A 23,243-nucleotide genomic window follows, 5' to 3' on the forward strand; every position below is an offset into this window, starting at 1 on the left:
ATGACAAAGAGGTAGTCAATGTTTTCTTCTCCAAACAGTAGGCAACCAGATGCAGGTTCCCTTGGGAGTTTTCCTTTGTTTCTAAACTATTCTAGGATCCTTTCTAATGACAGATGTAGATTTATATGGGTAGTTCCTATGGTATCTAGGAACTGAGGAGAGTAGGCTCTGTCTGCAGTCTTTCATGGTCTTATCTTGGTCTTGAACAGAATGGTTGCCTAACAGCCAAACAGTAAGTCTTTGTCAAATGGCGAATCTAGAATTTTAGATTTGAAATCCTCAGGTATAGGCTGATTGTGAAGCCATGCATATCTGTGAATAACAGATCCAATGGCAGCTTTCCTAGAAGAAGCATCCACAGCATTGTAACTGCACGTAATACTGTGTCTGGCAATCTGAATGACTTGTGAAAGTACGCACTGCATTTGATGCTTACAGTCTGCTATAGGAGGATCCAATATAACTTTATTTAAGGAGTTAAGGACAGAGATCAAACACTTTGTCATTTGAGTCTAGAAATTAATTGTCCTAAAAACAAGGGTAGTAGAGGTTTAGGCCTTCTTTCCCCATCTCTACATAGCTCTACTTTCTTTGTCAGCAGGTAAGGCATTAGCATTGGGCAGAAACTTAGAGGACTTATCTGAAGAGAGAGAGAGAGAGATTGCAGAAGGGTCTGCCACTGTATTCTTTCATAGAAATTTAAGGTAATCAGGGACCTTATAAAACCTGTCTGGTCTCTTAGAAACTGGTGGTTGAGAATCTGGTGCAGAACAGGTGGACTGAAAGGCATCCTGGAAAGACACAAGGACAGAAGGAATGGTGAAGGGGCAACAGTACCCATCTCCAAGTGCAAGTAACACCTCTTCTGAACATCAGAGAGATGCATGGATTTCCATTAAAGTGTTTTATCACATTCTATACAGTCTCCTCAAAGGAAGCTTTTTTCAACAGGGGAATCATGAGAAGGAGCCCTCTTCATGTCAAGAGATTTGCCTGGACAATGCAGCTGAAAGGAGTAGTCTGGAGAGTGGTCAGAGTTCTACTCCTCATTATTAGAACAGGAAACCAGGATAAGCATTTGAGGAGCAACCTGTGGTTGCAGAAACCCAAAGGAGGAAGGTTTCAAAGGCATAATATCGTTGAACAACCCTTGTGTGAAGTCTATCCACTCCTTCTCTCTAGCTGCTGATTGAGAGGCCACACGCTTAAGACTTCTGTTTTTTTCTGTTTAGTTGTAATGTCTGCCTGGATAAGCCATGAAGATTTGGAACCATGTCTAATGTGTATTAGAGAGCCTGCAATCTCTTCCATAACTAAAATTTGAGGGATGCTGTGTGGTCCCTCTAAAATGATGAGCCTTGGTTCCTTGGATGTATTGGCAGTCTGCAAGGCTTCAGGAGCTATACTGGCTTCCAATGAGTTCTTGGTAGTAGGCATCTGAGAAGTAGCCTAATGACCACAGGTTCTGTCACCTCAGCTGGTATGTCAGAGTCAGAAATGTTGGACTACAGATCCATCTGAGGCCTTTTCTTTGGTGGCAGAGGGACATTCGAGGTTGTAGAGACAGCCATCTTGGACTGTAGAAAGTGTTTAAGATGTTGGGTCTCTGGAAAAGTGTTGGGAGCAGAAAGTCTAGGCCTAAGGGTTTTTGGAACAAATGATTGACAGATTGAGCAAGATTTGTGTTTGTGTTCCAGGCCTAAAAAAAAAGACACTTGGTATGCAAGTCCGTGTAAGGAATCTGCCTATCGCACTCACACTTACCCCTCCTAGCTGACATCTACAACTTTCAATAAAAATCTGAAGACAAAAAGAAAGGCTCCCCAATGGGGAACTTGTGTGGATCAACAATCAAAAGAAAGGCACCAACAACCAAACAACCAACAGTCAAACAGATGCACGACAAGTGTTCGGGCTGTTGGAGAGAGAGTCTGAGGATCTATGATTGTACATCCATTTTATACTGCTAACATGAACTAAGGTCATGCACTGGACATACTGCCATGGAAAGGTAAAACTTTGGTGCACTAGCTAGACATCAACGATGAGAAACTTTATGTCAGAAATACTGCAACATAGATTTCCATCAGGACATATGACATTACTTACTGAACTGACCTCTGCAAGAGCTACAACAGTGGCTTAACCTGATTTCATTTTTTTCATAAAGAAAGAGTATATTTGAGAATAATACCTTCATTTACGTCTAATGTGGTTTCAGAGTTTACACTAAGGTAAACTATACTATTCATCTCTCAGTCTGCTTTACAAAATGTAAAAATAAGGGAGAAAGAATGTTACATACTATGGATGCCCACAGAAAGCTGGGATACTACCTGACAAAAATAAAAACTTTAGGAAATTCTGATCAACTATTCATTTCATATCAGGATAAAAATGGGTCAACCAGTGTCAAAACAGACAAATTTCAAGTGGTTGCCTCATGTTATTACCTTTGTTATCCCTAACATCACAAGATACTTCCATTCTGCCAGGGCCTTGACTTCTTCTGTGGGTTTTTAGAAAGGGGTAAGCTTTAGGGGTATCCTGGAGGCAGCAACCTGATGTTCTATATTTTCACAAAACATTAAAATCTAGACTCCTTTTCCAGATCTAGGGCAGATTTTGCTAGGACCATCCTGCAGGGGATCCAGGACCTTCGGTCTTCTTCATCCTTGGTTTTCTAAGCTCTGCTAGTCTTCCGCTATAAAGCTTAGACTACGGCTACTGTGATTAGTAATGAATATAGCACAGCTGTGTAAGTAAACTTACTGTAACAGTAGATGTTTGAATAGATTACTGTTGTAGCAGTCATAACCTTCCTCCATCCCCTCTTTGCTTACGTAAAGTTTTTGCCAGGATAAAGACTGTGTGTGTGTGTGTGTGTGTGTGTGTGTGTGTGTGTGTGTGTGTGTGTGTGTGTGTGTGTGTGTGTGTGTGCGTCTTCCTTTTCTGGGAGTATTCCTATACTCAAGGCTCTAGTCTCTCTTATTCTGGGGCATGAGATCTCTGAACGGTATGTGCCCAAACCTGTGATTTTATGCATCTCTCCTCAAGTTCACCAACAGTTAAGATGCATGGAAGGTGCCATAAAGCTTTGAAATACTGTCTGGCTGTCTTATCCTTGGCAGGATGTAACCCATACAGCTTAGGCTAAAAAACAGTGAACTATTCAAACAGCTACTGTTATGGCAAGTTCACTTACACAACTGTACTTTTTTCCACAGCAGAATGCTGTGAACCAAATATGGTCCATAGTTACATCAGTCAATTAGCCTTTAGGATTTGTAATGCTCAACGCAGACCAAGCTACACAGAGCTCCACTTGAAAGTTAGGAACATTCAAAGCTGAGGAACTTCACAGGGAAGACTTAGCGATTCTTTGTGGTTGTTTGCTCACAGTATCTTATGGTGATTTTTGTGCTTTATCCCTGGGCAGTGACTTCTGCTAGAAGTCAAAGATTCATGATTTGATATAATTTACGGTTCTGTTGTACCAGGGGTGTAGCTAGGATTTTCAAATTTGTACTCACAGCTCTCAAACTGCTACCCCCCTCCCCAGCCAAGCTACGGCCATTCTCGTAATTCACGGTTTGCTCTTTTAGTGTCGATGAAGAGGCATTCGCTGTAATGCCTCTTCAGTAATATAATATAAATTCACTCAAACTTGGTTCCTTGAATTGAAAATTAACCTGAAATGTCAGTTCTTTAAAAAATGCAGCATGATAGTTGGGGTAGAGAATTTATGCTTTTGTTTTCTGTAACTAAGGTACAGGTTTTTAGCTTGAGTAAATTACTAACCACCTGCTACCCCTAACTAAGATGTTTCATTCACACACACACACACCCCTACAGTACCTACCTCTTAGTGCAAGAAATATGGACAAAGCCTAAAATAAACAGGGACAGATATTAAATAATGCTCTCGTGAACTTAGAAAGTTGCTAGAACAGGATTTGTGCTAGTATGAGAAAGTTGCTAGAATAACAGGATTTGTGCTAGTATGAATTTTTCTAAAGGACATGAAGTCTGAAACTCAAATGTCTGTCATTATTTAGCAACTTCAGCCTTCAATGATTTTCTAGAAAATCACAAAATTTATGAGGAACAGACAAAAAACATGGGGAAAAATCTGGACATTCTGCAAAATTTGGACAGTTGAGAGGTATGCTACCTACCTAACACACACACACACACACACACACACACACACACACACACACACACACACACACACACACACACACACACACACACACACACACACACAAAACCTCTCAACCTCTTACAGCAACAAACTCATAAATAAAACTGAGGCAAAGGCCCAAAAATAAGGACATTTTTTAAAATATTGCTCTTATAAACTTAGAAAAGATAATAGAATAGTAGTAAGTCTTGCATTTCTGAAAGGTATGAAATTTGAAACTCAAATGTCTGCCATTATTTTCTAACTTCAGTCTTTAACAATTTGCCACTAATTTGCCAGAAAACTGCAATTTTATAAAAAAACGGACCAAAAATGAGATGCAAAAATATAAAATTGCCAGACAATACAGCTGGGAACCTGTCAAAGAAGGGACACCATTTTAATATGAGCACAGTTAACTTAGAGCAGCTAACAAAATTAGAGAATCTACATGCATGTCTGAAATAAAAGTAATGTATAACTCTGATCATTACAGTTATTTATAAAAAGTAAACCCTCCACGTTTTCTTCCAAAATTGCTGTTTTGCAGAAGGAGTATTAGCGGGAGAGCAACATTTTGAGCCAAAATTGGGGACAGTTGAGAGGTTTGGATATTCATAATTCTATAAAGCGATTTATTTGCACATACCTCTCAACCTCTTAATGCAGAAAATCTGGACAAGGCCAAATATATTGGGGGAACATACAAACAGTACTAAAAATTGACCTTGTATAAACTTAAGACAGTTAATAGAATATCAGGTCTTGCTTTAGCATGCATTTTTCTGAAGATTATGACGTCTGAAATTTAACGTTGGTCATTTAGTGACTTCATTCCTAAATGATTTGCCAGAAAAGTTTTATTTTGCATTTTACAGCACGAACACCAATAAATATCTGTTAAACAAAGCAATGCAGTCTCACAATGAAACTAGACTTAGCATTAAAACTTCTCTGCCCTTGAAACTCACATTCATTGAGACAGCATTGAAACCCACATTCAAAGAAAATACATTTTGCCAGTGGCAGATAAAGATTAACTCTGGGCTGTTTTCAAATCATAGGCTCCTTGCACATGAAACATACACATGCTCTTTGATACACCTTCCATCATAAAAGTCTACTCAAACATCTACAGTCCACCAGTATCAGTAAATATGCACAATCTCTGAACTAGTAAAAGCCATCTACATAATTCCACATTAGAGAAATCTGTAACTAATGAAGAGGCTGCTGCTAGCAAACAACTTTATATTCATGGTTTCATCTACAAATAATGTGCCTGTTGCCCTTGAGGAATAAATTGCCTATGTTGCATTAAAAACAATGATACGCTAGTAATATTGCAATAGGGAATGGATGGCAAACTGATAACAGGTTCATAGTTGCTACTAGATATCTTCGCCAAAACAGGCTACAGCATCCACCCCCCTTTACAACACAGTACAGTATCAGCAATGCATCTACCTACTGTGGGAGAAGAACCCACAGCCTTCTGCATCAAAAGCAAGTACACTACCTGTTGTGCTATTAACAGTACAAGCAAAAGCATAAGCAGCACTAAACTTAAGTTCCCCTGCAGCTCTCAGCTCCTTGTAAAATGTCGACACTCAGCTGTATCTCTGAACTTTGCAGCACAAGAAATCTGGAAAAAGCAAACATTTATAAGGGGGGGGGGGGACAAAAGCCCAAAAAACAGGGACACATTTTAAACATTGCTTGTATAATTTTGGAAAGTTGCTAGAATAAAATGCTGCATTATCACCATGCATGTCTTGAACCCAGAACCATATGCACCATAGTCAGTGCAACATACCACTATGCAGTTTGAAAAATAGGACGACAAACTTAATAGCTATCATTTAGATAGCTCTCAACCTCTTAGCACAAACAACCTGGACAAACAAAGCCAATAATGAGGGAATACAAGTTCAGTTCTCACTTCACACCTTAGCACAAACAGCCTGGACAAACAACAAAAACAATAATGGGAGAAATACAACTTCAGTTCTCACTTCTCACCATAGCTCACAACCATTATAAAAGCAAATCTGAACAAAGTTCAGAAATGGTGGTGGTTAGGGACTTTAGGCTCTTCTTACCCTGAAGCAAAGGTACAGGGTTTGAGCCTGAACACCTATAACCAGCAGGTGTATTATGTGGGGGCATACACACACACACGCACACACACACACACACACACACACATGAATTGTGATTGTTCAAAGCCACCAACGCATACACTTACTTCAAATTCAATTGATTGCCTTCCAACTTAGAAAAGTAATTGCGTGATCGTTCACACAGTTCAAAGCCACTTGAATTGCGATTGTTCAAAGCCACCAACACATACTTCAAATTCAATTGATTGCCTTCCAACTCAGATAATCCATTTGCTTTGTTTCCTGCTCTTGCCTTCCAACTCCATTTGCTTGCTTTGGTCTTGCCTTCCATTTGCTTGCTTTGGTTCCACCTCCTTAAAAAGGAAGGAAGAAATATGTACGTACGTTTGTTTTTTCTTTTCAAAAATGCTACCCCCCTTCTAAAATAATTGTACTGAAATCAGTACAGTGCGTATGCCTCCCGACGTCCCTGTGTTGTACTAGGTCAGGTATTTTGTGTGAATTAACTAGAAGAATGACTCAACAGACCCACTGAATTCAGTTCAGAATACAGTTTGAATAAATTGCATTCGTTTAAACTACATTTGCTCTAATATTGCTACACACTCATGTGCTAGCTTACAATGCACTTGAACTTGCTTTTCTGTAAAAAAAAATATATATATATATTCTAAGCTTGTTTGCTGCCTTTCCTGTAACTAGTCTAGTCCAGATACAGATTTGCTGTATCCAGGACTGCATGTAAACTTCTGAGCCCCCAAGCCTTTCTCTGTTGGAGGGAAGCCTTCTAGCTTATCAGTGGGAGTGGTAAGCACCAGGTAGCCTATCTACCACAAAAGGAGTGGTTTCTGGCCCAAAAATTTTAGTTATTGGCCGTTTGGGCAGTTTTTCCATCACTCTCAACTTTTTTAGTTTAAAAGCCTGCATTTGAGCAAGTTTCCGGCTTTTCCTGTAACTAGTCTAATCCAGATAAAGATTTGCTGTATCCAAGACTGTTAGTAAGCTTCTGAGCCCCCAAGCCTTTCTGTGCTGGAGGGAAGCCTTCTAGCTTATCAATGGGAGTGGTAAGCACTAGGTAGCCTATCAACCACAAGAGGAGTGGTTTCTGGCCCAGAAATTGTAGTTTATTGGCCATTTGGGCAGTTTTTCCATCTCTTTCAACTTTCTGGTTTAAAAGTTCGCATTTGTGCTTGTTTCCTGCCTTTCCTGCAACTAGTCTAGTCCAGATAAAGACTTGCTGTATCCCGGACTGTTTATAAGCTTCTGAGTGGTGCCAAAGTCTGCTCTTCAATTTTTCCTTTAAATCTGCTAGTTCTCTCCTCTCTTGCACTTTTACTAGCTTATTAGTCTAGCACTTTACCAGACTTCTTGTAGTAATTATTATAGCACACAAAAGTGCTACCAGCACTAAATCTTCTACAAGGAAACAGCTCCAGTACTTATTATTAATGCCCACCCCTCCATGCATGTCTAAAGGTCAGTTCCCTGTGCTTTCCCCTATTAACCTGGTGAACTTGGGAATCCTGAGGCAATATAGCAATTGTCTCATGTACACCAACAACCCTCTCCTCTTACCTCCCAACACTCAGACTTGTGAGGGATGCACTTATATATCCAAAATGGAAGCCACGCACTCTCCAGCCAAGACCAGAATAAGCTGGTCAAGAGGAGAAGGTTAACACTTGCACCACACCACATGGAACACATAGCCCTCCAGAACACACACCAGCACTGCCTTCACATAAAAACAAAAACCACACACCCACCTTCGCGGAGGTTCTCAATAAAAATCTACCTAAACAGCAAAGACCTCCAAGGCAGAAACACACTCGACCACCAAAACACAACACTAATCATGAGACACACAACTCTCCTAAACAGTGAGCCATTCAATAAAAGCCCCTAAGACAAAACAGCATGCCCAACACACTAGTCATAAGTGACTCAATAGTGAGGCACACTGATGTCCCACTCACTAGGTTGAATAAGGAGAAAGTAACAGTCAGCTGTCTGTCAGGTGCAAGGATCTACCACATAACGCACGCACTCTGGTCCCTCAACAACAGTTACAAATATGACTCTGTCATTGTATATGTGGATGTGACTGACCTGAGACATACCTCCTTGAACTACATGAAAAAAGACATGGAGGAGCTCTTGGATTATGTAGCCCAGGCGGGTATGACCCTAGCCCTGAGCTGCATCTTACCATGACCCAGAATTATACCACAGTGCAAGGAGAAAATGACTGATTTCAACAACTGCCAAAGTTTCTGGTGTCATTCTAAGGGGATCCAGTATCTGTCTGCCTAGGATGACATGATTAACAGACTTCAATGATTTGCCAGAAATGGCCTGCATCTGTCACCCCTGGGCTTCCAAATACTGGCCAAGCCTCCTGCCACCCCTATAGTGCCTTTTTTAGGCAATATTCCAAAGACCAAATTACCACCATAACAGCTACAAACAAATGCAATCTGAGGGTCATGCTGCTCAATGCTAGAAATCTAAATCTCAAAATGCACTCGCTCAAAGCACTCCTTAAAATGGAGAACATCGATATTTGTGCTGTAACAGAGACCTGGTTCAAGGCAGTAGAAAGCACCCCTGCACTACCAGGCTATAATTCATTCCACATCTTTCAGCCCCAGAACTTGGACTGAAGCTCCAAAAGTAGTGGTGTTTCCATATTTATAAAGGATGTGCACACCTCCAGACTGGTAGCCCAACATAATGCATCAGAGATACTTCAGGTGCAACTAACATTGGGTAAGACAGCGATTCAGGTCGTAGCCTGCTATAGGTTCCCAACCATGTCCCAAGACTCACACTCCACGTTCCTAAGCATCCTGGAGAATATTAGGGTCCAACATAACACTCTCATATTGGGTGACTTCAACTACCCCTCCATTAACTGGGAAAACTACTCATGTACCAATACACTTGTCCAATGTTTCCTGGAATTCATTAATTCCAATGCCCTAGACCAGCTCATTCTTATCCCCACTAGAGGTAACAACATCCTTGACCTTGTCATTACTAACGTGGGCAGCCATTGCTCTACACCAATAGTCAACTCTTCCCTGGTTAGATCCGACCACAAACTAATCACCTTGGAAATCCACATCCGTCCCACCCCCCCACCCTCCCGTAAAGGTAACCACCATGAAAAACTTCTCCAAAGCTTACTTTGGGCTCCTAAAAACAGAGGTGGCTAACTTCACGGTACCCATGCAAATGGAGAATAGTTGCATGGCCGCCGAATCATACACCAATGCACTGTACGAACACGTATAAAAATGCATGGATCTCAACATACCTAATAAAACCAAGATGCTCTCCTCCAAAAAATTAAGCTAATCTGGTGGTCCCCTGCCATAAACAAATTCTACAACAGATGGAGGAAACTGATGCGGAATAAGGTGAAGTCCCAAGACTGGAAAAACTCCCTTATCAGCCTCAACAAAAAGTTGAGATCCCGCATCAAATCCTCTAAAGCTAGCTATGAAAACAGAATTGCAGCAGATAGTAAAGACAACCACAAGGCCTTCTATAGTTATGTAAAGAATCTCCACGGCAATACCCAGATTTGCTCTGAGCTACTGCACAATGGTACCTCTTATACTGAGCCAACAGATATTGCCAATATACTGGCCGACAGATTCAGTGCCAACGTTACCCCTGCCCCCCGCACCAATCACAATACCAGTAGATTGCCAGGCACCCAGTATCACTGCTGCACAGGTTAAAACAGCACTGTCCAAGGCCAAGAATACAGCTTCTATGGGACCTGACAATACCCCTGGCTGTGTTCTACATTAACTACAGAGTGAACTGGCACCTCATCTGTGTGCCCTGTTCAAATACAGCCTCACCTCAGGCTTTGTCCCTACCAAATGGTGCACTGCTACAGTCATCCCTCTGCCCAAAGGAGGAGCGACTACAGAGCTTGGGAACTATTGCCCCATTAGCCTGATGAGTCTGATATGTAAAGCTATGGAAGTCATCATCATGAACCTAATAAACAAGGATATAGGGAATCTCCAAACTCTGGATCCCACACAGTTTGGTTTTGTGAAGGGTTGATCATGCCTACTCAACTTGGTCAACTTCTTTGAGTCAGTCACCAGAGCTGTGGATGAAGGTAAGGTGGTTCATACAACCTACCTTGACCTAGCCAAGTCCTTTGATACCATTCCCCACTCAGGAATTATATAAAAATTCACTAAGCTAGGCATCAACCCCTATATCACTAGGTGGCTCACAGATAGAACCTACAATGTGAAAGCTGACTTCAAGTCAGACTGCTGAGTAGTCACGAGTGGAGTCCCACAGGGTTCGGTCCTGGGTCCTCTCCTGTTTGGTATCTACTTCTCTGAAGTCCAGGCCAGCATGAAGCGACTCGGACTGACAAGGTTCATAGACAAATGCAAGTTGGGAGGTATTATTAACTCCCCAAGGGATGTTGACATCCTACAGAATGGACTTGAAAAATGAAAACCCAAAGGAACAGAGAGCAAATCCAATAGTCCAACAGCAGCAAAACCATGTGGCAGAAGACAAGAGCAGTAACCCAAACAGCTTTAGACAACTAAATTGACTTTATGAAAGAACTGAACTTTTTGGAGGAAGCTTTTGTTGAACGGGGAAACAAGCGACAAGATATAGGAAAAATGCATGGTAAGGTAATGAATGAAAGGAGAGGTCGTGGTACCCCCTACTTTTCAGATCTCAATAGAGTCAGAACAGGGGTTGTTCCTAATGAAGAAACAGTTCCTGTGGTATTAACTTTTACCAAGGGGGTGGATGAAATTAAGAAAATAATAAGTAGGAATTGGCACATCTGAACTGTGGATGACAGGACGGGTGAGTTAGTGGGCAATAAACCCAGGTATAGTTTCAAGAATAGAAAGAATATTAAACAGCAACTCTGTTACCCTAGATCTTGTGATAGTATAGTTCCATTAGAAGCTGGGACCAGAAAGTGTGGAGCATGTTTATATTACCCACATGTTGATGAGTCCAGATTCTTTAGGCACCCAGATAGTGGGCATTTATGGCACTTGAGGATGGGAGCCAACTGCAATACACAGAATATTGTGTATGTTACACACTGTGTCTGCTGTTTTAAGTTTTATGTAAGTAAACCAACAGATGTCTTAGGGAAAGGATTAGGGACCACATATAGTGTTATAAGAAGGGGCAGGATTGTAGTGCAATAGCGAAGCACACACTAACAGAGGGGGAGTCACATACTTTTTTTATTTCAGGTGTTGCACATACAGTCAGAGAGTAAGAGATTGGGTGATGTAGTTAATGACACTGAAAACGTTGAGCTTCAGTGGATCCTGAGACTAGGGGCACATCGGGGGTCTGGTTTAAATGATTCCGTCCCTTTAAGACCTGTTTTAAAAGCTAGGAAACTAAGGAAATAATATTAATTAATTTGATATGTTTTTATATATATTTTTAACTCATGTATCCGTTATTTATTGTATGAAGTTGCTTATTAAAGGAATGTCAGATGAAAAAGTAGGTGGGTTATAATAAATACTAGTTTCCAATTGGTCTGTGATTAATTGGAAGTTTTGGAGGGAATTTACTGAGTTGGGATTGGTAAATTGTATTGAACATTTAGTATTTAAAATGAAGTCGGGGATGCTATGTTTGTCTGATGAAGTAATATGTAACATTATGAAAGCGCTTACACAAAAAACAATTTTGGATTTTACTGAGGCTGTTTGGATTACTGTTGTTGTCTAAAGCTGTTTGGATTACTGTTGTTGTCTTCTGCCACATGTTTTGCTGCTATTGGACTATTGGATTTGTTCTCTGATCCTACAGAATGGCCTCACTGAGACTAACGACTGGTGTCAGAACCATGGTCTTAAGCTCAATGCCAAAAAATGTGTCGTCATGCCCCTTTGGGAAAAACCCGGTTCCCATGAATTACAACACTGATGGTAGTCCACTGAACACAGAAGGCGTTATAAGAGATCTGGGAACACAGGTTGACAGCAGCCTCTCTTTTGATCACCACACTGCCACTGTGGTCAGAAAGTCCTTCTATGTGGCTCATCTCATTACTAAGGGTTTTGCATCCAGGAAGAAAGAAGTCATGGAGCTTTTCTCCCCAGGCTTCCACTGAAAAAGGGCTCTGTCCCAGTCGGACTATCCCAGTCAACAAATGAATAATAAAATTGCCTCCCTCTTCTCTTCCCTCATTAGGCCAATCATTGAATACAATGCCCCACTTGGCATATACCTCACTAGACACCTGTAACAACTGGAGAGGCTGCAAAAGTACCTCACAAAGATGATCCTAGGTCTTAAAGACTTGTCCTATATGGACAGACTCAAAAAGCTACAACTATTCTCTTTCTCATATCGCCTACTTAGAGGCGATCTCTACTTGACTTACAAAGCCATGTCTGACCCAGCTCTGTTAGAAATGCTACATCTAAAGAAATCCCAATCCCTCCACACCACAAGCTCCAGAGACCTCAACCTCATTACCATAATCAACAGAACATACTGGAGGGACAGGTTCATAACCGAGAGATTGCCTGTGCTATGGAATAGACTTCCCATACATGTCAAGCAGAGCACCTTGCTGACCCTCTTCAAGAGAAATCTCGATGAGTGGATGGGAAATAGAAAATTCACCCTGCGAATAACCCCACTGGTTCTACTCGACAGAGGCACTGGGAACTATGGTCAGGTGGCACGATGCCAGGGTAATCCTATGGCTAGGCTTATAAAAGCCCCAGGGCCATTAGCCTAGTACACACCTATGAACCTATGATTTGAAATAAGAAATGGGTATTATCGTAATGCTGATAAACTATATTGTATAAATACCTATTAGAATTTTGAACACCTGTTGGACAAATAAAAAAGCATTACTTGTGTATAAATAAATGTGTGATTTGTCAGAAGTAGCACTTGAATAACTGAAAGCATAAATCTGAAGCAGTGTATGAGAATGTTTTAGTTAAGTTATGCTTACTGTAAACTACAAGTGCATACTTGAAAACTGTGAGTGTGGCAAATGGATTTTGAAGAGCAGCTTAAAGAGTACTCATTTCCTGACATCATTTCACTGCAGGGTAGGCCTCTAACATATAAATGAATGTGCAATGCTGAAAGCTTTTAAATTAGAAAACACCAAGTACTGTAGAATGTAGACTTTGTTAGCTGTGAAATATAAATTCAGAAGGAATGCATTCAAGTTTCTATACTGTGTATACATATATGTAAATGTGGTTGCACTACTCTACATACAATGTGTGGACGTAAATCTTTTCCCCTTGATGTGACAGCTTATCAACCCTCCATGAACTAAATATATCAGCCTTAAGTTGACAGTACCTTAGAGATAGTGGAATATTTTGTTTTTTGTTGGGTTTGGTGTTTAACAGAAAGCCAGACATTCTCATTATTCTCCTTACCATGAGGCAGTGTTACCTCGGAGTTTGCATGTTTAGTTAACAGTGGCACGGAGGGCACAGTCCCTCAGAAAAGTATCTATCTACATTACACAGGGAATCATTGTTTTTAATATGTTGTTTATTCCTTAATTTTTGAAACTATTTCAAAACTGCTTTTACAAGGATTTTGTACATAAGCACACATTACATTTCAATTTTGAAGTTTTGGAAATCTTAAATAAGCTAGTTTTAATTCTAACAGCTATGGTGTACAGTATGACACCCAAAAAGAAAGACAAGAAAGGAGGATGAATACAGGACACAAATATGTCACAAAGTATTAAGTCATAATACATATTTGTAATTGTTTTTCTAATTCACCCTATAATTTCTTAAGGTGCTCTATTTCAGAAACAAGCAGGAGGATAACTTGATGAATACATACATAAAAAAATGTCACATACTGTTAAGTCACAGTACAGATTTGTGTTCTTATAGAATTTATTTTGTATCTGTTAATGTGCTGTATTTTACAGCACTATAAAAATAACAGCATCAACAACTTAATGTGCGGGAAGCACTCTGCAGTAAATGGCTTCCTATTTTTAGTCCTGAAGACATCACCATTATACCTCAATACTAGGAACAGGTCAGAGGAATTAAACATAAAAGGAAGATGCATCTTTGCAATAAATCATTCTTCTAAAGAAATGGAACATGTAAAATGGATGAAAGCTATTTTATTTATGAGTAAGAGAAAAATACTACTTTGACATTTATTTGTCAGTTTTCTAAATGGAAAACAGGCAAATATGACATTGAGAATCTGAAAAGACTAATTTACAAGGTGGGAAGACTGAAATGTGATAATATTTAAGTAAAGCCCATTGCTGGGGGTTTGATCAAATACCTTCACCAGAAAACCATTTAGCTTTGTGTTGTTTGAAGTTAGATTCAAATATCAAAGCAACAAACTACCATATCAGTTTCCAATAAAACTCACCAATTTAAAACTAAAAAAAATACATTAATAAATAAAATTTAAGTAACTGCCAGTTTCATAAACATATACGTTTAAAATCCATGCAAGCTTACCTGACTGCAGAAAGGCGCAATCATGAATGCACAGGCTTTCCCTACTGGGATCATTAATGCTGACACTGTACAGTCTACACATAGTTTTGCAGATATTCTGGTACAATAGTATTTAATATGACCTGAAAGAGAAGCCTTCCAAAACAATAATCTCTATCCTACATGTCTTCAATAAGTTTCAGAAAACATGCAGTGAAGAAAACTCTTGTTTAACTGAAGTGACAAAAATAGAAATAACAAAACTGCATGACTCTTACAAAACAAATAGCTAAATGCTCCTGTTGGTGCCTGGTTGGCCAAGCTTGCTGTTGAGTCAAAACTATACTGTAGACTTGACAATGGTGAAATAAGAACTGAGGAAGTTAGGGTGATCACAACTATGTATCAGTGAGTATGTGACAGTGAATGTGCAGACAGACTATGTGGAAGAGGTACCTAGAAGAAATGCTTTAGTTCCAGACTGGTCTAATCATCTTAGCTAGAGTTCCACTACTGGCACCGTAATTAAAAAAATGAAGTAAATGAATATATATACATTATAAAAAAGTGAATGACACCAGCATGTGCTCAGCTTTCGCATTTTTTTTCTTTTATGTGCAGAGATGAAAGGTTGACATTTTTTTCAGAAATTAAACTGACACTAGAAACCAAAACAGAGTTTCAAACTGCAATGGAATAAATAATTTTAGCAAAGTTAATAATAGCCTAAAAATATTTATGAAAACAACAATTTTGCTCAGTCAGAAAAGAGAAGGTTGGATTTATGCTACAGAAAACACAACAAAACTACAATGATCACATATCTCAGTGATATGAACAAGAAATGGAAAGCTGTCTTACCGTATGGCAGTCATCTCTATGCCTCTTTCTGATTATTAAGGTATTATAAAAAGTACCAGGAGAGTAAATGCATAACCTCCTTTCATTTCATATCATTTCTTTATTCATGTATCCACATACAACACTACAACATCTATGAAGAAATGTGCAGGGTCACCACACTTCTAAGTTTACAGAACACATTTTAATAATTCTTTCCTGAATTTGGACAATACTTTTAAAATAAAGTGGTTATAAATGAATAATATGAATCTTAATTTAGAACAGGCAAGAAGATTTAAAAAATGTATAGACGATAGTAATTGATAAAATCTGTAAAGGTTAATTAAAAGAAAATATAACATTTCTATACACACTACATCATGCCTACCTGTGGCAATATTATAGAGAATCCCTATAGAAGCAGTGTGATACACAATATCTGCACCATCATTCAAGTAGTGAATATTGTTCCGGCAGTCTCTCCCTCGATATCCAAACACCAATTCCAGGACCAGATCCTTAGAAAATAAAGATAACATCTCTTATTATCTGAAGTGACTTACAAGCAAGTCAGTATTCAAAGCACAACATGCAAACTCCAGTTTCAGAACTCGAATCATAATGAAACACAATACCACTCCCCTTATGCTGGCCCTACAATGAAGATGAATAAATCTGTGATTGTGACCTAGATGACACAGAATCAACTAGTATCTCATCTGCTTAAGGAGATGACATGAGAAGGAAGAAGTGTGAGGCCAAAGTCAGCTCACATATCCTGGGGAAAAGGGAGGCGGTGTGGCTCATTGTAATGTTAGAGTACCTCTCCACTGTCTCTGGTTTTGCAGACTGTCTCTGATTTTGCTGCATATTTTTACCTTGTACCTTGCAAAGTAATCACATTTTAGAAAACTGTCCCCACATTTTATTGAGCCAGCCAGAGCCCAACATAAGCATAAATATGTGGTGGCTGGTGGCAGGGGCGGCTCATGCTATTGGTCTGCAGGACTGCAGCCCTCCCATCTAGAAATAAAAGAAATACATAACGTGAAACATAAACTTTAAAACGAACTGCTGTGTGCATGCTGACACACTCAGACTGCCACTGCTTGAGCCACAGACAGAACCAATCAGGAGGCTGAGTTCAAAGCTCTTGCAGGAGACAATGGAGTTGGACCTGGTTTACTGCTTCTGGACCCATTTACAGGTAAGTGTGTGCGTGTGTGTGTGTGTGTGTGTGTGTGTGTGTGTGTGTGTGTGTGTGTGTGTGTGTGTGAAATGCCCTTCTTAACACAGGTGGGGAGTGGAAAAATACTCAGGCTTGAACCTGTTCCTTGGATGCAGGTGGCAGGACCTGAATTCCCTACCCACCACTATTTGTAAAAATTTTGCCCTCATATTTGTTCTGTTCCTCATAAAATCTGTGGTTTATGTAGTGCAGTGGTGCACTGGTAGCATTGTCAGACTAGTTTCCTGGTTAACAAATGTCAAATGTTTAAAAACAACAGGCATTTGAATTTCAGACTTCATATTCTTATTCTAGCAATTGTCTAAGTTTATAACATGGATATTTGGGGCTGTATTCCCCCATTATTGGCCTCGTTCAGGTAGTTTGTGCTAAGGTTGAGAGCTATGATGAGAACTGAATTCACTGAATATGTTTGGCAGCCGTATTCCCACATTATTGTCTTTTTTCAGGTGTTTTTTGCTAAGAGGTTGACAGCTATGGTGAGAACTGAATTCACTAAATAGTAGCCATTTAAGTTTGTCTTCCTCTGTTTCAGCTGATTTGGCATAGTGGTATGTTTCTCTGTCCCTGGGTTCAAGACGTGGCAGTGAAATGTATGGTGGTAACACAGCATTTTATGCTAGCAACTTTCCAACATTATACAAGCAATGTTTAAAATGTGTCCCAATAAATTTTGGCTTTTCCCAGATATCTTGTGCTGCAAAGTTCACAGATACAGCTGAGTGTCGAGTAGATTTTATAAGGAGCTGAGAGCTGCAGGGGAACAAAAGTTTAGTGCTGCTTATGCTAAGTCTGCTTGCATTGTTCACAGCACAACAGGTAGTGTACTTGCTTTTGATGCAGAAGGCTGTGGGTTCTACTCCCACAGTAGGTAGATGCATTGCTGATACTGTACTGTGTTGTAAAGGGGGTGAATGATGGAGTCCTTTTTGGCAAAGATACCTAGTAACTATGAACCTGTTATCAGTTTGCTATCCATTCCCACTAGCTTATCATTTTTTTAATGCATGCAACATTGGCAATTTATTCTTCAAGGACAACAGGCACTTTATTTGTAGATGAAACAATGACATATAAAGTTGTTTGCTAGCAGCAACCTCTTTATTAGTTACAGATTTCTTTAATGTGGATTTTACTACTTCAGAGATTGTGCATATTTACTGATACTGGTGGACTATAGAAGGTTATGATGGAAATGTTCTGAATTGGGCAGTTTTGTCATTGGTGCATGCATTTTGTTTCATTGTTTACTGGAAGAATGTTCAAAACAATAAATTTAAAATGCCCTCTAACAACTGTACTGTATTGTACAAGGAATATAATGTAATACAGTCAGGAAGGTGTATCAAAGAGCATGTGTATGTTTCATGTTCAAGGGGGATTTTGAAAACAGCCCAGAGTCAATCTTTATCCACCACTGGCAAAATGTATTTTCTTTGAATGTGGGTTTCAATGCTGTTTCAATGCATGTGAGTTTCAAGGCCAGAGAAGTTTTAATGCTAAGTCTATTTTCATTGTGAGACTGCATTGCTTTGTTTAACAGACATCTATTAGGTAAAACTTTCAAATGAACTCTAAATCATTAACCAAGGAATGGGATGTTGGGATGGCTGCAGGGGAGGCTCCATTCCCCCATGATTTTTGTGATGTGGGGAGGAAGGTTGAACTATACCTCTCAATTGTCCATATTTTTGCAGAATGAATAGATATTGGTTTGTTCCTCATAAAATGTGTGGTTTTCTAGCAAATCAATTAGGAATGAAGTCACTAAACCATCAGAAAAATGCATGCTAATGCAAGACCTGTTATTCTATCAACTGTCTTAAGTTTATACAAGAGCAATTTTAGTAGTGTGTTTTGTTCCCCCTAATATATTTGGCCTTGTCCAGATTTCCTGCATTAAGAGGTTGAATATCCAACCCTCAATTGTCCCAATTTTGGCTCAAAATGTTGCTCTCCCCTAACAATCCCTCCTCCAAATGGCAATTTTTGGAGAAATGTGGGAGGTTTTACATTATAATATAACTGTAATGACAGAGTTATAGATTACTTTTATTTCAGAAATGCATGTAGATGCTCTTAAATGCTCTTATTTCATAAAATTTTTTTTCTGGCAAATTAGTGGCAAGTCATTTAAGACTGAGTTAGAAAAATAATGGCAGACATTTGAGTTTCAGATTTCATACCCTTCAGAAAATTATCTAAGTTACTACAGCAATATATAAAAATTTGTCCTTATTTTTGAGCCTGTGTCCTACTTCTAGTTCTGTATGGTCAGAGCCATCACTGTCCAGTCAGACATTTAAAATTGACACATACTTGTTGCCCCCCCCCTCCCATTGTAGGCTGGCTCTGGATGTCCAAGGAAGGCAAGGAGCAGTTATGCAGTGTAAGTGTGCAGAGTATATACTGTTGATTTATGATTCTTATATTAGGAGGAATGCATGCTGTCACAGTGCCCCTGCTGCTCTGTTTTGGCAAAATGATTTATGAGCATCAGGTAAGCTGGTGGGGGATTGTAAGAGCCATGCAGAGAATATTTACATAACTAGATAATGTATAAGCCTTGGGTATTGAAATGCATATGACAGTATTTGGACAGGATTACAGTATTTTCAGAGCTCATTACATTTACTGGAGAGTTGCAGTCATATTTCCAATCTATGTGTGTGTCCATAACTTGTGCAGGAATCCTTTTTACAAATTATCTTGAGCTTGTTTCTTGTTTTCCCCATGAAACAAGTAGATAGTGTATCACAGAGTGCTACTTTCAGCATGTTACTTGGTAATTTTATAAAGATGATAATAAATTATATAGAGAACTGCAATGCAAGGAGTAGTGTTTGAGCTGAGTGTTGCTTGTTTTTATACTTGATTTTGACTGGCATTCCAGTAATGTATAAAAAGTAATTTTTTTTTTTTCATGCCTCTCAACCTGTTTTTCCATCTGGATTAAGTAAGTTCATGTAGCCCAATGCATGATTGAATTTTTTTCTTCTACACTTCATTTTGTCTTGATTGGACTCTATTTAATTAAAGTTCCTGTTGTTGTGGTTTTTGGTTCCACCCATTCAGCTGTCTCCTGCTGGCTGGTGGTCTACTCCCAGATGTAGACCACTCCCATGCACACACAACAGGAAAAAGTCTCAAACTGTTTTTTCATTTAACACACTACTGCCTACTACTGCCTGACCCAGCTAACAACATTTCTGGCTTTATAAGTAACTCTAGAATCTGAAAAGTGACTCTAAAAGACTGATGTCAAGAAAGTCTTCTATACAAATAAAGAAATTATGTCTTACTATAATGTTCCATCTGTGTTGTTGATCTTCATCCATCACTGATGGGTTGTCAGTACCTTTCTTGGAACAGAGTCGGCCTTATACCAAGCATGCGCCAGCCAAAATCTCGCGAGCTGAGCTTTTACCCACAATACCCTTTTCCCTGTTACCTCAGATCGAGTTTGCCCATAATTATTAAAGCAGAGGCTGTCTCTGAGCAAGAACCTTGAGCAAGAACCTTAATTCAGGAAATGGACCCAAAGTATCCCCAGCAGCCTCTAGGAGGGGGAAGGAGGGTGGGACGTGATGAATGGATGACGATCAACAACACAGATGGAATGTTATGGTAAGACATAACTTCTTTATCTGATGTTATTAATCTTCATTCCATTCATCACTGATGGGACAGAGTCCCCAGCTACCTTGTGTCGCTTGGGAGACCGTTATGGAAGAATTTTCCTGCGCAACACTGAATCAAATGAAACTCTTCCCTTGGAGACCAGATCCAATTTGTAATGAGTGATAAATGTATGAGGAGTAGCCCATGTAGCTGCTCCACAGATGTCATCCATGGAAGTTCTACAGTGGAACGCCACAGAAGTTGCCATTGATATAGTGGCATGAGCTCAGATGTTTTGCTTCTCTCTTGGTGATAGATGAAAATTATACAATCTCTAAGCCATTTAAATAAGGTTACTTTCGAGACGGACTTTTCAATTTTTGGACCAGAGAATGATATAAATAATTGGCTTGATTTATGGATTGTTTTTGTCCTGTCTAAGTAAAAATCTCAGTTTTCTGTGCACATCAAATAAATGTAAACAATACTCTCCTTTGTTCAGAAATTCAGGAAATAAAATTGGTAGGTCAAGCATCTGATTAATTGAGAACTCAGAAATTACTTTGGGAAGGAAGGAAGAATTGGTCCATAGTGATACTCTGTACTTATGGAAAATCAAATAAAGATGCTTCATGCATACAGCCTTGAGCTCGGAAATGCACCTGGCCGATGTAATGGCCACTGGAAAAAGAGATTTCCAAGACAGAAACTTGATGTCACAAGTGGCTGCAGGCTCAAAGGGAGGCTGTGTTAAAGATTTTAAGACTAGTGTGAGACTCCATTGTTCTATGGGCTGCTTAATTGGAGGTCTGGAGTGATAAGACTCCTTTCAAAAAGCTTTTGCTTAAATTATGTGAAATTAAGGAGGAACCACCAAAACCATTATGAAAATTTGAAATGGCCGCTAAATGAACTCATATAGCTGATGCTGCGGCATCCTCCTCAATGAAGTTTGATAAGTACTGGAGTACGGCAAAAACTGGTGCAGAATACGGATCTAGTTTTCTTTGTCTAGACCAAATTGAAAATCTTTTCCATTTGTCAGCATAAAGTTTCCTGGTGGATGGTTTATGGGAAACCAGGATAATGTCACATACTGGACAGGAAAGATTACAATGCCTGTTGATCACTGGAAGTGGAGAAGCCAAGCTGTGAACTTGAGACTGGTCAAGTTTGGGTGACTCAACCCTTGGGGGGGGGGGGTATATCAGATGTGGAGTTGGATCCAGGATCCATGGTCAGTGAAGTAGATGAAGCTGAAGAAAGAGGAACCATACCTGTCGAGACCAATAAGGTGCTATGAGGATCACTTTGCTTTTCAACCGAAGAGCTTTCTTCAGGAACTGAGGAATCAAGGGATGGCGGGTTAAGCATAAAGCAGTCCTGTGGGCCAATCATGGATTAGAGCATCACTCAAGGACTCCCCCTGCGAGGGAATTAGGGTGAAGTAGTTGCTGCATTTGTGGTTGGATGGGGAGGAGAATAGGTTGCAGCAAGGCTAGCCCCAATGGCTGAAGGTCTTTGCCACTATGTTGGGGTTGAGGGACCACTCATGAGGCAGGAGAATGCATCTGCTCAACTTGTCTGCAATCACATTGGATTTCCCTAAGATATGCTTTGCTATCAGGAAGCGGTTGAAAGCTATTGCTCCTTGCCAAACTCTCATGGCCTCTCGACATGGGGATAAGACTTGGTTCCTCCTTGTTTGTTGATATACCAAACTACTGACATGTTGTCCGATTGGATAGAAATTGTTCCTGAAGGAAGGTCAGACTGAAATGCTTGCAATGCCAAAAGTACTGCCCTCAGTTCTAGAACTTTTATATGCAGATCGGCTTCTATATGTAAGACTTAGCTGAGAGCTGGCTTGAAAGCGGCTTTACAGCTCTGCAGCAAACGAGATCTGAGGTAACAGGGAGAAGGGTGTTGTGGGGAATAGCTTAGCTCGAGAGTTTTTGGCTGGCGCGAGCTTGGTATAAGGCCGACTCAGTTCCGAGGACAGAACCGACAGCCCATCAGTGATGAATGGAATGAAGATTAACAACATCAGGCTCACTGATTAAAGTGGGTTCCCAACTCCAAATGATGCATTCAAGGTTGAAAGAATATTGGATAAGAAAGCAGGAAGGGAAACTAAGTTCCATCATTTATGAGGAGACCTGCTACCTTAGGCAGTAAGACATTTCATTAGAATTCCAAAATATGAAGCAGATCTGCAGTCAGAGAACATATTTTGCATGGAAAAAGTAAATTCACTAGTAGGAGCTTGGAAAGAATTTACATATTATTCCCCATGGTACAAAAACTGGACTAGGCTAAACAGAAATTATATTTCACAGAAACATGTGCATTTAATTTAAAATTTTAATAAGCATGCAATAACTATTTCAAATCACAAAGTAAATAATTAAAATAAAAATACAAAGTAATGAAATACAACTGAGGCACTATCCCTTCCTAACTTATCTGATAAACAGAGAAGAACTTTAGAAATTGGTAGTGGAAATTATTAAGCAGTTATAAGGAAAGACAGACATTTCTTCAGAAAATATAGATAGGGACTGGGATAAAATGAAAGTCGATTTGAAAATCAGGGCAGAAATAAAAGAAAAATGGGTCTATATTATATGCTCGAAGAGACTTTTCTTTGAGCATATAATCAATGACATGTAAAGAGAGAATGCTCTAAAGTGCGAACGGCCACGTCTGTTAATGTT

The 23,243-nt window shown here is 39.6% G+C and overlaps 1 protein-coding gene across 1 annotated transcript in view; it reads right to left on the reverse strand.

Annotated features, from left to right (window-relative positions):
• LOC122803780 (echinoderm microtubule-associated protein-like 5) overlaps positions 1 to 23,243 on the reverse strand; it is a 3,919,718-nt gene that overhangs the window by 926,915 nt on the left and 2,969,560 nt on the right. Inside the window, exon 31 of the mRNA XM_044073467.1 lies at positions 16,045 to 16,174. Within this exon, the coding sequence (XP_043929402.1) occupies positions 16,045 to 16,174 (130 nt within the window). The remainder of the gene's footprint in view (positions 1 to 16,044; positions 16,175 to 23,243) is intronic.

Source organism: Protopterus annectens, chromosome 6.part0, assembly GCF_019279795.1.
Source record: "Protopterus annectens isolate FY-2018-M chromosome 6.part0, PAN1.0, whole genome shotgun sequence".
Classification (NCBI taxonomy): Eukaryota; Metazoa; Chordata; order Ceratodontiformes; family Protopteridae; genus Protopterus; species Protopterus annectens.